The sequence below is a fragment of the Sinocyclocheilus anshuiensis genome, unplaced genomic scaffold (assembly GCF_001515605.1).
Source record: "Sinocyclocheilus anshuiensis isolate Anshui unplaced genomic scaffold, SAMN03320099.WGS_v1.1 scaffold1827, whole genome shotgun sequence".
Classification (NCBI taxonomy): domain Eukaryota; kingdom Metazoa; phylum Chordata; class Actinopteri; order Cypriniformes; family Cyprinidae; genus Sinocyclocheilus; species Sinocyclocheilus anshuiensis.
This window is the reverse complement of record NW_015552696.1, coordinates 304,352-319,948: the sequence shown is the minus strand read 5'-3', so window position 1 is coordinate 319,948 and position 15,597 is coordinate 304,352. Positions and strand designations below refer to the sequence as shown.

At 35.3% G+C, this 15,597-nt stretch overlaps 2 protein-coding genes across 3 annotated transcripts in view; both read left to right on the top strand.

The window, feature by feature from the left end:
- The window catches only part of LOC107667683 (NEDD4-like E3 ubiquitin-protein ligase WWP2), a 50,644-nt gene extending 42,060 nt beyond the window's left edge, over window positions 1–8,584 (top strand). For both annotated transcript variants that reach the window (XM_016459409.1, XM_016459408.1), the window contains 7 exons: window positions 2,652–2,785; window positions 2,876–3,016; window positions 4,790–4,910; window positions 5,093–5,197; window positions 5,301–5,397; window positions 7,505–7,577; window positions 7,668–8,584. In XM_016459409.1, the coding sequence (XP_016314895.1) occupies window positions 2,652–2,785; window positions 2,876–3,016; window positions 4,790–4,910; window positions 5,093–5,197; window positions 5,301–5,397; window positions 7,505–7,577; window positions 7,668–7,767 (771 nt within the window). In that variant the 3' untranslated portion in view covers window positions 7,768–8,584. The remainder of the gene's footprint in view (window positions 1–2,651; window positions 2,786–2,875; window positions 3,017–4,789; window positions 4,911–5,092; window positions 5,198–5,300; window positions 5,398–7,504; window positions 7,578–7,667) is intronic.
- A 1,795-nt stretch (window positions 8,585–10,379) lies between these two features.
- On the top strand, window positions 10,380–11,955 carry LOC107667671 (tRNA-specific adenosine deaminase 1-like). The gene is made up of 5 exons (XM_016459399.1): window positions 10,380–10,390; window positions 10,488–10,545; window positions 10,645–10,702; window positions 10,770–10,824; window positions 11,790–11,955. The coding sequence occupies exons 1-5, from the start codon at window positions 10,380–10,382 to the stop codon at window positions 11,953–11,955; spliced, it is 348 nt and encodes a 115-aa protein (XP_016314885.1).
- The last annotated feature ends 3,642 nt before the right edge of the window (window positions 11,956–15,597 follow it).

Here is a 15,597-nt window from a genome sequence, read left to right as displayed (position 1 = left end):
AGACGCGCCCTCAGAGAGAAGTGCATCTTTACGGATTATGATTATAATGAAAGAGTTTTTGTTTTTTATTTGTTTTATTTAGTTAAGTAGTAATTTAAAGCTTTGTATAGATATATTTATCATGTCTGTGAGGCATGTATTCGCTGAGTTTCGGTTCATTTTTGTAAGCGCTCCTGTTCAAGACGAGACGGTAGAAAGCGCATCATGTTTGTTTTATTTTATAAAAGCACAACGTTTTGTTGATATTGTGAGTGCACACAAATAAAAGTAGACCCTTTACAGTTACGAATGATGTATTACTCTTACCTTTATGAGCAAAAATGACGGCATATCCACTGAAAAAAATGCAAGTGATCGCGCTGGCGCCTCCATGTCCTGCAAAGTGCGCTTTAGCTTCCACTCTCCGCACAAACTATTGGATATAGCGCACATTTATCTAGGTTTAGCGTTTAAACAGAACTATTTTTTAATAGCTGAAACAGTAGTATAAGCTGTTTTGGGAGAAGAGGGGGAAAAAGACGGGCTCGGGCCGGTAATTCTGATAAGCTGTTGGACACGGCCGGGCTAGGGCCTATATTTGAGGCCCGTGCAGGGCTCTAGCCTGAACATCTTCAAGTGAGTGGCGGGGCAAACCGAAAGTTGATGCCGAAAGTCCAGCACTCTCCTACCTTCACTGCTGCGACTACTCTTGTTTGTATGTGTTCCTTCGCTGGCATTTTCCACATTTAATTTTTCTCCCTTAATAACAAATGTGTCCATTCTGATACTCAATTTTACCGAACTAATGACTGCTGATGACTATTTGAATTGAATTCTGCCAAAGTGCGCGCTTGTAAGTGTTCGTTAAATGCATAACGTTAATTACGTGAGTACAGGTCTGCTCATGTCTGAAAATATAATATATGAGAAACAAAATTATTTTACATAACAAAAACATTATAGCTTATATTTGTATAGTAGGCTACATTTTTAAATTAATGTAAAAACTAAAATGAATTGTAAAACTGAAAGTTATTTTTTAAATTGTGTTCAGCATGGTGGGCCGCATTTGAATTCGTGACGGGCCACGGGTTGAGAACCACTGCATTAAACAGTTAGCCGAGCCTTTACAACAAAAGCGCATTTCTGTGTGTTTTTGAAGTCTGTATATAGAGTGAGAGAGAAGAGAATTTAAGAAAAGCAAAACTGGAGTATTGAATGATGGTACTCTTGAGGCAAATTCAAGGGACAAGAATCATCAATTTTGTGTATGTTTACGCACGCGGTTTTTATGAATGATTGGAATTTATTAATACACACACATTTAACTATCAAATCTGAGGTTTACAAGTGTTTGTGAATCCAGAGGAGAGTTTTCAGGAAGGTCCTTTTCATGTGAAAATTAAACTGAATATACTCGCATACTTATAAACGTGCCATGATTTTGACATTATGGTTGTATGATAATATACCACACTGTTAATATACCACACTGTTAAATTACAGACGAGTTTAGCATCACAGTCCAGATACACTCAGAAGCAAGATACATATGTCCTGTTCCAATCAGAAAACATTATTGTTTTTGATTTGTTCAGTCTCTTTAGTATTATCTAACAGAGATCACTAAAAATAACGAAGCATTTCTAAGACAATGTTACAGTTTCGTTTATTGAAGGTTAAACTGTTATTGCAGCCATTTGTGTTATCGTGACAAATGTTTATTTATGGTGACCTTTAAAATGGGTTCCAACAATACAGCAGAATTGCCCTAATGACTCTTGAAATTGGGCTTGATACAATGCAAACACATTTAAAAAGACACAAATGCTTATAATAGCCAACAGTTCACCCTCCAGTCATACTGTATTTGGAGCACTGAAAACAGATTCATCCTGCGTATGTGTGAAATCTTGTGTGAAAAAAAATTAATGTTGGTCCTAAATTTAAACAGGATTGGATGAAAATCAACTGTTAATTATCCATGACTGATCAGTTGATGAATCCCTAGCTGATGCATGGATTTGTCCTTGAAATTAATTTTAAAGTAGAAATATGCAATGTGGTCTCAATTCATGCGAGCTTATAAAAGATGCATTCGTAATAATTCTAAAATAATAAGCAAAATCCTTTTTAAATTAGATTTAGATACCATGCAACATTGTAGGACATGTCGAATTCCCAGGAGTATGTAATTAAATCAACATTAATAATTCTATTTTTTCATTAAATGTAAAATGTAATTTATTCCTGTGATTTCAAAGCTGAATTTTTAGCATATAAGTGCAGTTCCAAATGAAAAAAATATGATCTTTAAAAAAAATAAGAAAAATGTACACATCATCATCTTCAAAAGTTTTTGTGGTATTTCTGTACCTGAATATTATGGTTATACCTGAAAAACCTAAAGCACAGTTTATTTGTATCTTTTTGTTGTATTTGTTTGTGCCGTTGCTTGTCATTTATCTGTTCTTATTTTATTATTATGAGCACAACTGTATATATATATATATATATATATATATATAGAAAAGACTGGGCAAAGGGTTGTCTAATAACCAAACAAGTCTAAATCCCTTCTTCTGCAGCATCCTGCCATATATCATAATAGGGAAGAAAAGACTTGAACTACTATTATTTGTTTTATGACCTTTGACCTGTGATCTCTGCAGGCATTGTATCATGGGAAGTTCATTGACACGGGCTTCACTCTGCCCTTCTACAAGCGCATGCTTAACAAGAAACCCACCCTGAAAGACCTGGAGTCCATCGACCCTGAGTTTTACAACTCCATCATGTGGGTCAAGTGAGTATCAAGACTGCAGACTGCTCTCGCTGACATCAGTCAAAACAGCTCTGTGACAAACACGACATTAATGCTGATGTGCGTTCACAGGGAGAATGATTTGGAAGAGTGCGGCGTGGAGCTGTACTTCGCTCAGGACATGGAGATTTTGGGCAAGGTGACAACACACCAGCTGAAGAACGATGGAGAAAATGAACTCGTCACGCAGGACAACAAGGAGGAGTACATTAGGTACAGCTGCCCCATGTTTAGATGATACTAGTATCACTGATCAGTTAATCAGACGCCTTTTATCCAATGAGGTGTTTTTTATGTTAGAATACTTGTCTAATTCCAGTTTAATATGCAACTCCAGAATAAGAGCCTGTTTGAGAAACCTGTTTGAAAATAGTCATTATTTTTGCAACTCGGTCTGGTGCTGCTAGTGATGCAGAAACTCCACACGTTTAACCACCTTTGTTCACCTTTTTTTGTGTCTTTTAAAGGGGTCATGAACTGCCTCTGTGCCTCTTACGTCCCCATATAATGTTATCAAGATTTTTACATCAAAAAACATCATAATTTAGAAGTAATAGGCTATTTTCTGTCCTGTTTTTAACCCCCCTCATCAGAACGCTCTGTTTGGATAGACGTGGAGGATTGTAAGACTCGCAAGTAAACGCCCACTGATATGATTGGCTTATAGTTGTGTATGTTGGACAGCGTACATCCTTAACAGATGTCAAAAATGCATATCAAACGATCTGTTTAACAGACAAAGAAATAGTGATCATGTAATGAAAACAGTCGGATCCAATGTAGTCGCACAGCATCGTCTTTTAGTTTCAATCTTTCTGAAAGTCCTGCGTCAACTTGTGTCTTGTTTGTAAACAAATCTGTGGTACAATGAAGTGAACAAAGGACCGAGTTGTTACTGACGTGGTCTAGACCTTCATTAAAAATAAAGTTCATCCACTCTTTCCTAAAGTTGGGATCAGAAGGAAGGCAACGCAAACGCTGTTTTTCCTCATCTTGGCACTGCACAGCGTCTTGGTGTCTTCAGAGCATCTTTATCGTTTGGTTTCTGTGTCGACCTGTGCGTTTGCCTCTTGTAAACACTACATGCACGAAACGGTGGGCGGGGCTAAACAGGCAGCACCGTAGAATCGGTGGGTGGGGCTAAACAGGCAGCACCATAGAATCGGTGGGCGGGGCTAAACAGGCAGCGCCATAGAATCGGTAGGCGGGGCTACACAGGCAGCGCCATAGAATCGGTGGGCGGGGCTAAACGGGCAGCGCCGTAGAATCGGTGGGCGGGGCTAAACAGGCAGCGCCGTAGAATCGGTGGGCGGGGCTACACAGGCAGCGCCGTAGAATCGGTGGGCGGGGCTAAACAGGCAGTGCTGTAGAAGCAGGTGTTGATCTTCTGTGGAGGCGGTGCTTATCCACACTATTACATCATATAATAGAACATTCCACAAGCTGTCGTTTTGGCAGACTGCCTTCAATATAAGCTGTTTTTAGACTAAAGCCCCGTTCACACCAAGGACGATAACTAAAAAGATAATGATAAAGATATAGTTCTTAAAATCGTTTTCAATATTACAGAATAGCAGAGTCCACACCACAACTATAACGATAAAGGCACAGACAAACAATATTGTGGGAATCACTTTTTAGAACGATTTTTCCCAGCTGATGAACGATAAAAATAATTGACACCCAATCAGAATCAATCCTGCTGACACGAGCTCGAGAATTTAAAGCGGCAGACGAGCTTGCGCTTAGAATAAACACGATATCGTTCGCTGGTGTGGACGCTAATATCATTATCTTTATAGTTATCTTTATAGTTATCGTTCTTGGTGTGAACGGGACTTAGTTTTGAGTTCTGAAACTTACAGGATGTTTTTATAGTACAATATGTCAAAAGATCAAGGGAATTTTGGTTTCTCATTTCATGACCCCTTTAAAATGGATTGTTCGTTTAAGTGATTTTAAACTCGTTGCGTGTTTTTCCTGCAGTCTGCTCACTGATTGGCGCTTCACACGTGGGGTGGAGGAGCAAACGAAAGCCTTCCTGGATGGGTTCAATGAAGTTGTGCCTCTGGAGTGGTTGCGTTATTTTGATGAGAAAGAGCTGGAGGTGGGTGTTTTAGTATTTTTAGCAGTTTTTCAAAACCCCTTGTCTATATAGAAACACAAACGTTGAGGAAACGGATGTGAATAACTCGGGCAGTGTGGTTAAGTTTGGACTTGTTTTAGGCGTACCGATGTTATCTTTATCAGGTTATGAGGTTGATGGTGTGTGATTGTTTCTTGCTCCAGCTCATGTTGTGTGGGATGCAGGAAATCGACCTGAACGACTGGCAGAAGAACACCATCTATCGGCATTATACCAAAAACAGCAAGCAGATCCACTGGTTCTGGCAGGTAATTCACACCTTCAGTCTCAGGTGTTTTTAGTCACTCACAGCTACTGCTCCTGTCTCTCTCTTTTTAATATATGGTATATATTTCATTATGTGTCACACAGGTGGTAAAGGAAATGGACAATGAAAAGAGAATTCGCCTCCTGCAGTTTGTCACAGGAACTTGTCGCCTGCCGGTTGGAGGCTTTGCAGAACTGATAGGTAGAGTTATAATATCAGTTATAATGTACTACAGACACAACAGTACAGTATGAAATCACTGCATGCTATCTATTTTATATAGATAAAGGCTTTTTATTATATATATAGTGTAACAATAGGGGTGTACGTCGGGGTGTATTCGTATTGAATCGTTCGGTACGAGGCTTTCAGTTCAGTTTGCATTACAAACCGAATGATTCGATGGACTAATCCTATTACGTGTGGAAAATAAAAGAGATTAAAGTGTGTGAAATATAATGTTCTCAGTGCCACTGGGCTCAACAAGACAGCCTAAATGATGTAACAGGCAGCGTGTTGTCTGCCCCGCGATAACCGGGGTGCGAGTCGAAAGACGATTATCTTGTATCAATGATAGCCATAAATATTGTCAAAAACATCAGTTATTGGCTCTTAATTATTATATATTAAGAGGATTTCCATTCTTATTTTTATTAGGCCTATTATTTTTATGAAGTTACTTTTATTATTAAATTAAGATTACAATTAATTTGCCCCGCAATATTACTGCATAACTGACGTGCTGCGAGGATAACAGAAGATTAGGCTATTAACTCCTCAATTACCATGTTGTAAAAAAAGGTATTTTAAAACAGGTCTATTATACAATGAATTATAGGCATTTATTAACACTGCAGTCATCAGTAAAAATCGATGAAATAAAAAGCTTTAGCCTATTTCAAGCACCGACTTTCAAAAACAACCTGTTTAACACGAAATACGTTTCTTCTCATTTTTATGTACGGCCACAAGAGAAATATTAAGGGACTTAATTTAAATCGTTAGCTATATACCGTTATCAGCACATGTTGAAGTAGATTCGTCTCTCGTCGTCTCTGAGAGAATATGCGGCGTCAGATGCAGAAAGCTCCGTCATTCTGTTTTTCCAACATTGCGACATAAGCAGTTACCCCCCCCCACCCCATATATATATATATTTTTTTTTTAATGAAAAATACAGAATTTTAACAATCATTTAACAGCAACTGTTTGATGCAAAACTCATCTGAAATTAAGTAATAGCTTATATATATATATTTGTGACCCTGGACCACAAAACCAGTCTTAAGTTGCTGGAGTATATGTGTAGCAATAGCCAAAAATACATTTTGAATTTCAAAATTATTGATTTTTCTTTTGCCAAAAATCATTAAAGATCATGTTCCATGAATATATTTTGTAACTTTCCTACCGTAAATGTTTCAAAACTTAATTTTTGATTAGTAATATGCATTGCTAAGAACTTCATTTGGACAACTTTAAAGGAGATTTTCTCAATATTTTGATTTTTTTGCACCCTCAGATTCCAGATTTTCAAATAGTTTTATCTCGGACAAATATTGTCCTATCCTAACAAACCACACATCACCTGAAAGCTGAATAAATAAGCTTTCCATTGATGTATAAATCTCAATTTCGAAAAATTGACCCTTATGACTGGTTTTGTGGTCCAGGGTCACACACACACACACACACACACACACATATATATATATATATATGATATTTTATTGGTGACACTGTCCAAACCTTAAACTTTTAAAAAATAATTTTGATCAAGAGTCTGTGAAAGGAGGACAAACTAAATATCATATGAGCTAAATACAATATGGTTTGTAGTAAATGATAAAAAAAAAATTTTGTTTGATCATTTTCTTTTTCTTACAGTAACTTGTGTAACACTAAATTTGTGTTGAGTCTTCCCACCTGTTGGGCGAGCGTCACACACACACACACACACACACACACACATATATATATATATATATGATATTTTATTGGTGACACTGTCCAAACCTTAAACTTTTAAAAAATAATTTTGATCAAGAGTCTGTGAAAGGAGGACAAACTAAATATCATATGAGCTAAATACAATATGGTTTGTAGTAAATGATAAAAAAAAAAATTTGTTTGATCATTTTCTTTTTCTTACAGTAACTTGTGTAACACTAAATTTGTGTTGAGTCTTCCCACCATGCAGCTTTGAGCTCTTCACATGTGACCTGAGTTCTGTCCTCGCTGTACATATTCAGTGTTTAGAAGTGTAAATGGTTTTAATAGTTCCTCTTTTGATCATCTTGTTGTTTAGGAAGTAACGGGCCACAAAAGTTCTGCATAGACAAAGTGGGGAAGGAAACCTGGCTGCCTAGAAGTCACACCTGGTGAGACTCTAAATCCGAAAGACAGTGCAAAATAACTCTTTCACAGAAGTGTGTTTGTGCTTATTTGTCCCTCCTGCCTTACAATTTCAGCTTTAATCGACTGGATCTGCCACCCTATAAGAACCAGGAGCAGCTCCGAGAAAAACTTCTGTTCGCTATCGAGGAAACTGAGGGATTCGGACAAGAGTGACGAGACTGATTATATCTTGGCATGGAAGGGACATTAATTTCTTCTGAATAGGCCATTCATGTGGACTGAATGAACAGACTGTTGATTAGACTAGCAGCAGATTTACAATTCAAACACTAGTTCACCTAAAAGTGGAAACTCAACTCATTTATTCAAAACCGATGCGCTGTTATTTTTCTGTGCAACACAAAGGACGAGTTTCGAAAAGAGCTGCATAAAGATTCTTCAGACTTCAACGTTTGTCCTCCACTGAATAAATAATAGCATGCTGGTATGTAATGACATGAGGATGAGCGAACAACAGCTTAATTTTTGGGTTAACTGTACTTTTAAACACTGATGGACCAGCAGCAGATAGATGATTTGTTTGAATGTAATATTTGAGTTGGTAAATTCAGGGGATGATGATTTCACCGTACATTTCTATGCAGAGAAAGCAATGCAAATTATGAGACAGTTCACAGTATAACCAGATTTGTAAATCAAGTCAAAATTAATTCCCTAAATCAAAATGTAATCAATCCTGATTTTCCAGTGTGAGGTGAAATTCTCAAACTCCCTGCTAATAATGCAGCATCCAATACAGAAATATTACTATACTAATAAAATAAACGGCAGCGAATCTTCAGTTGCAGATGTCGTGGGCCGCAGAGCTGTCATATCAGTGTGTGTATGTGGACTAGAAGACCACTGAGAAGATAGAGAAAATAATTGTTTTAAAGAGAATGAGCAGACGTGATTTCATTATTTTGTGACATGCCATGCTACACTGTATATAGTTGAAATAAAATCCAGTCATGGACTGTAAACGCATAGTCTGTGGATGATTTTAAATATTAAAAAAAGCTTTAAAATCTTGTGTTCAGTTTGTTTGGTATTTATGTGTTTTGTTTTGTTTTGCTGTCCCTAATACTTCTGTCATTATACCATCTGAACAAGCAACTATTGTTTATTTTAGTTTATTTTTAATTATAATGGAAATTATATGAAATTTGGTGCAGATTTGGAATTATGCATTTCTATGACAACACTATTAACGCAGAAATGAATCCGTGTGATTTGAGTAATAAAGAGACAAAAAAGTAACAGTTGTTATGCTTATTAATCTATTTAAGTTTACTTGACTTATTTAGCCTTAATTTTATGCATTAAAGAACTGTTAGCTTTTGTGTGTGTGTGTGTGGAATATTTATTGTTTGAAGGATGTGAATGCTTAAGTTGGAATCAAATAAATCCAACATGGTGTGAATGCAGCTTTTGATAGGATTTCTTGATCTCAGAGAAAAATGGTCAGTAGATCAAAAATAAAATTAAAATAAATATAAATAAAAAACATGCATTATACCAATGTTAATTTGAAGGCTGATCAAGGCCTTTATACCACTATATTGTAGACATGTAAATGTTTGAACACAGTTCAAATATACAGTTTGAAGACTTGCTTTGTTTTGTTTTTTGGTCAGAAGTGCCCTTATTTTCAATTTCAGGTTAAATATTCAACTGTAATTACTTGAAGTGCTTATGATGAAATTCAGGATTTCAGATCATTGATTATGCAGCTCAATTTTCAAGTTATGTTCACCTCTAAATATATATCAGATAATATTTTTCTTTTGTGGAGAAAACTGCCGGTTATCTTTTGCTCATTCTCAGCTTCACTGCCATGTCCTGTGGCCCACTTTACATCTGAGATCTGAACATGTATTTGTGAATCAATATGAATGTGAATGTTCACAATGATTCTTTATTCAGTAAACACAACTAGATGGCATCATTGAAATTCATGAACTGCAGCCAATTTTTAAACTCGACGTTGAACTATGTATATAGCTCTTTATCTTCAATATGGTTATTTTACAGAAATGAGCCTGTGGATATTTTAAAATTGATATGGCATTTATGTAAAGTGTAAAAATCTTTTTAAATGTCTATGCTCACTTGATTAATAGCTAAAATTAGCACGTTTAAACATTAAAAGTGTTTACAGACAATATAAATATAGCCATATGGAATTATATTGTCAAAAAATAACATGCAGAGCATATCTTTATGCATTTCAAAGAGAAAATTATGTACTTCACAAATCATTTACAATATGATAATAACAACAACAGTGTTTGATGCAAAACTCACCTGAAATTAAAGTAATAGCTAAAAATGTGTATTCAATATATCAATAATAGTTGTGAGAAACAAATTCAAATGTTATTTGTCTGAGAATTCAAATGCTATCCTAAAAAAAGACAACATTTTCGTCACAAAGGCCCTAACAGAGCTGACTTATAACAGAATGTAAACATACAAAATAAAACATAAAATTGCCAAATCAAGTAAGCTATTTCCACTGAATGACCGCCTAATTATTCGCTATTACGATTTGCTGTTTTATGTACATTTAAAATTGTATTTACAAATGAAACAATACGTTTCAAATGAGCTTTAACCTGTAAAGATGCGCCGTGTGTGTGTGTGTAGGGACTCTTATTTTGAAATCGGTAATATTCTTCTGCCAAAGACACGAGAACGCACATTTATACTGCAGTGCATTTACATTTAAATCCGTAATCCGAAAGAGCATTTAACCAGGTTATCTAAGTGTGAGTATATTAATAATGCGTCAATAGTAATGTTGTAAAAACACATGGTCTCATCGTAAATGCTACAGATCATGTGGAGTCCTGATGAAATAACTTAGCCAGCTTGTGTTATAATCACTTCAGTAACCTGCCTAAAAGAGCAAAGCCAGAGGCGGGCAGAGAGTGGACTCTACTGGCTGCTGTGATTCTGCTGACTGAGTTCAGAAACATAGAAATCAACTAACTAACATGATGATATGAAAACTGCAAAATGCCCTTTTAACCATTTGCTCACAAGCAGGTTGTGTCTTTGGGGACAGGCACCGGATGCATCGGCCAGTCTGCCGTGAGTCTGGAGGGTAAATAAACACTGTTGCACAAATGCAAACCTAAATGTGCATCCCCATATATTGTGCTGATTTGCAGGTGACATTCTGAATGACAGTCATGCGGAGGTTATTGCTCAGAGGGCACGTGTCAGGTAATTATTTCATCTGACAGTGCTTCATTGCATTAGTCATGCATTCACAAACCAAACCCCAACTGCGTCTGAGATCCTTTGTAGCTTACACACACACTGTAAACATATCTTATGGGCTGAGCGGATCTATGTGTTTACCCATCTATGTTTGTACATGGATTTCACATTGGTCAAGCGGATGTTATGTCCTGTACCTGTCTTCTAGAGGGCTGAACATGTTCAAATGAAGGGGATCTGCTGTGATAAAGCTTTTTACTTATCCAATATTTGCCTTGCTCTGAACATTGTTTTCAGAGCATTTTATTGTTCTTACTCCAATTTAAGATATAGCACTAATATATATATATATATATATATATATATATTAGTGCTGTCAAATTATTAATCACGATTAAATGCATCCAAAATACGTTTTTCTTTACATAATATGTGTGTATACTGTGTATGTTTATTATGTATATATAAATACACACACATGCATGTATATATTTAAGAAAAATATGTCATGTTTATATAATATATTTATATATAAATGAAATTATATGAATATATACATGTAAATATTTTCTAAATATATAGTGTATGTGTGTGCATTTATATATACATAATAAACATACACAGTATACACACATATATTATGTAAACAACAATTTTTATTTTGGATGATTTTATTTTGAATCGTGATTAATCGTTTGACAGTACTAATATATAATATACATACATACATACATACATACAATTTAATTTGTTATATAATTTTTTAATAAGTTATACAGTTTTGAATGTCTTAAGTTTTAGATTTTTTTTATTTATAAACCAAGAATGAATTCAAAGTACTATTATATTAAATGAAATATGCAATCAATAACAATTGATGTTTTCTAATGTGATTATAAACAAACGTCATTTGTTGGGTGGAAAAAGGGTTTTAGAGGAATTGAATGTAGTTATGTGCACGTCCTCAGGTGCCTGACGGAGCAGCTGTTCAGGGCCGAAAGCGGCCAGAGCTCGGAGGTTTTCTGCCCTGGGTGTGAAGAGGGAAAGTGGACAGTTAAACCAGGAGTTTCTTTCCTTTTCTTCACCAGTCAAACACCCTGTGAGGCCAGCTACTGCTTGAATATTAAATACTAAATATTTATGCTAAATTAAAAATGGTTCTGTGCCTTATAATACCAGTCAAATGTGTTTACACATTCTCATTTTTTTATTACCATTTTAGAAAGAATAGTTATCAAAAATTAGAATAAAAATGTAAAACAAATCAAAATGATCAGTCTTTTCATTAGTTGAAGAATTCATACAAAAATAAGGGCTAAAAATAGTGTCCTACAGACAGTCACTGATCATCCGGGAGGCAACACAACACAACATCAACAACCAAGGGGGTGTACATTTATATGTAAATATGTTATGTGATGTATCTTAATCCGTCAGTACAAAAAAAATGATGATCCCTGTAATTTTTCATTTAAATGATAAACATCTTGCAGTTTCTGTCAGGGGTATGAAAACTTGTGTGTCACGTCTGTTTTTGTTTTGTTTTCCCTCTGTTCCTGCCTCCTGTTTCTGTATGCCCTTATTTGGTTTCCTTCCAGTTCCTGTCCTGATTATGTTTATTTGTCTCTGCTGTGTTGTATTAATTATCCTTGATTACTCCTCACCTGTTTCTGTTCTCCCTGATTGCGTTTCATGTGTTTATAAGCCGTGTTTCTAAGTTTGCCATCTCCTCGTTCTTCGTTTCGCCACAGAAGGCAACCGTGACAGTATGCAGTCGACTGTATATATTTACCAGCAGTGCTGGGTAGATTACAAATTGTAGTCTGTTGTAATTGTAATGTGACGATTAAACTTCAAAAGGCTATGATGCCTTCAAATAAACATGAGCGCTGCACGTTTCAGAGTCCGGTGCTGGCTGCTTTGTTTACTGCCTTTACCGGGGAAACGGTTACGTTTCTGCAGCTCCGAAAGCCTGCTGGCAGAGAATGCATTTTCAATAAGCCTGTCTGCTGTTGTTGTTCAGACCAATGTGAAAATCAACCCATGTTTTTACCCTGCAAACACGCAGAGCTGTAAATGTGAACTGGTGGATCGATAAGAAGATAATGCATTATAAAATCTAAACAGTAAAATGTATTTTTGTTAATTAATATAATTTATTGATCATAATTGTTTATATTAATATAATAATTAATACTTATACTCATCCATTTTCTTAAAAATGGTTTAAAGGCTGAAATGTGAAGTGTATAATTTTTGTTTTTGTGCAAACTTGTATCTGAACTGTAAATCATGTTTTTACAATCATTTTACAGTTTAATATGTTACTATAGACATTGCCCAACCCCACTCATATGGTATTTATTATATTTGTTTTAAATTTGAGCTTAAAAATCCTGCAGAAACCCTGCAAGTTGTCTAGTAGAAGTTGCTTGATCATTTAATTTTATTTTTTGAGTAATTATCTCTATGTATTGATATTGCAAAACCATCCGTTTTTATTTTCATTTTTCTTGGTTTGTCCAGAGAGGCTGTCTTTGCGTAATTGCGCTCAACAAATTTTGGGTATACAGGTGTTTACCGACCCCTCAGTATGTTCATAGCTCAGAATATGTGCATTTATAATGGGAAGAGTTTGAGTCTCAGTTCCAAATATTTATTTTTAAGTTTAAGACTACCAAGTCTAATACACATGTAGAACATTTGAGGTTTCTCTTGAGGTTTTTTATGGCGATGAAGTTCTGTGGTAATTTTGAGTCTGAGATCTCACTGGTAAAAGAGCGGTAAAATGCTGGTCATGTTTGTTTGAGGGGATACAAATGAGATCTCTGGTTAAGCATTTACAGACGACCTGTATCCTGTACGTCTAGTAGACTGAAACCTGACTAAACGCATGACAGCAGAAGTGTTATTTAGTCAGGTTGCAGTCTACTAGACGCACAGGATACAGGCCGTCTGTAAATGCTTAACCAGAGATCTCTCCGTGTTTTTTGGAAGGCTATCATGCTTAAACTGGAGTTTTGTCTCAGTTCAGGTGTTGTGGTTTTCCAGATTGATGTCAACTTGATCTTTTTCCAGATTATGTTATTTTTTCCACTTTTCTTTTTATGCTGATCTCACCAATGACCACTGTTATTAGGAGTTACTGCCCAAAAGCCAGAAATGGTCTCATAAACCCTGCGTTTCATAGCACAAGATGTTTTCCACAGGCCTGAGCTGGGATTGGACTTGGGCTCTTTTTAATTTCTTGCCAAAATTCAGAAGGTTAGACAACAAAATTGTTGTTTCTTAGCTGTTGCTAACTTTGTATAAATATATTTTTCTTTGTGGTGTTTATTTAGCAATAGTATATTACTTTTGTATATTTTAAACAATGTATAGTACACTTTTCAGGGGAATAGACTTGTGAATGGTTCAATTACAGATGTTTATTTATTAAGCTGAGGTAAAAGAACGTTTTTTAACAAATACATTTTAAAGAAGTATACAATCAAACATTGTATGCACAAAAAAAAGAATAATTAATCAAATTAATACAATTAATAATTAAATATTTGTAACATTTGTATAATTTAATAATATTATACTTAATAAATATATTAAAGTATTGGTAACACTTTATTTTAAGGTGTCCTTGTTACACGTTACATGTACTTACTATTATAATAACAGTAAGTTATACATAATTACATGCAAGTAACCCTAAACCAAACCCTAATTCTAACAGTAACCATATAGTAAGTACATGTAGCTAATTAATATTACTCAGTACTTAAATGTATAATTACACTGTAACAAGGACACCTTAAAATAAAGTGTAACCAAAGTATTTATACAGTTGAGGTCAAAAGTTTACATCCCCCTTTCAGAATCTGCAAAATGTTAATTATTTTACCAAAATAAGAGGGATCATACAAAATGCATGTTATTGTTTATGTAGTACTGACCTGAATAAGATATTTCACATAAAAGATATTTACATATAGTCCACAAGAGAAAATAATAGTTGAATCACTGAGCTATATAGATCAGTGAGTTGAATCTATAAAAAGTTTACATCCCCTTGATTCTTAATATTGTGTTGTTAGCTGAAAGATCCACAGCTGGGTTTTTGTTTAGTGATAGTTGTTCATGAGTCCTTTGTTTATCCTGAACAGTTAAAACTGCCTGCTGTTCTTCAGAAAAATCCTTCAGCTCCCACAAATTCTTTGGTTTTCCAGCATTTTTGTGTATTTGAAACCTTTCCAGCAGTGACTGTATGATTTTGAGATCCATCTTTTCACACTGAGGACAACCGAGGGACTCATACACAACTATTACAGAAGCTTCAAACGCTCACTGATGCTCCAGAAGGAGAAACCATGCATTAAGAGTGAAAACTTTTGAACAGCATGTAGATGTGTACATTTTTCTTATTTTACCTAAATATCTTTTTTTTTTTCATTTATTACTGCCCTTCAGAGGCTACAGAAGATAGTCGCATGTTTCCCAGAAGAAAAAATAAGTTAAATTTACCCTGATCTTCAAATTCCAAAAAAAAATTTTTTTGTCAAGACTCATCTAAATATAAACAGATAACAGGTTAAGAGGAAGGCTGGAACATAAAAAACAGCCATTTAATTGACGAATTATAAGTTAAATTGTTCCATTAAAATAAAACTCACTTCTCATCTCTCACAGATGCTCTGATTTGCCGTCAGGTTTCTCCGTACACGATCTGGAGATTCTGCAGCCCGGTCCTGGATTTCCTCACAACCACACACACACCGAAGCCAA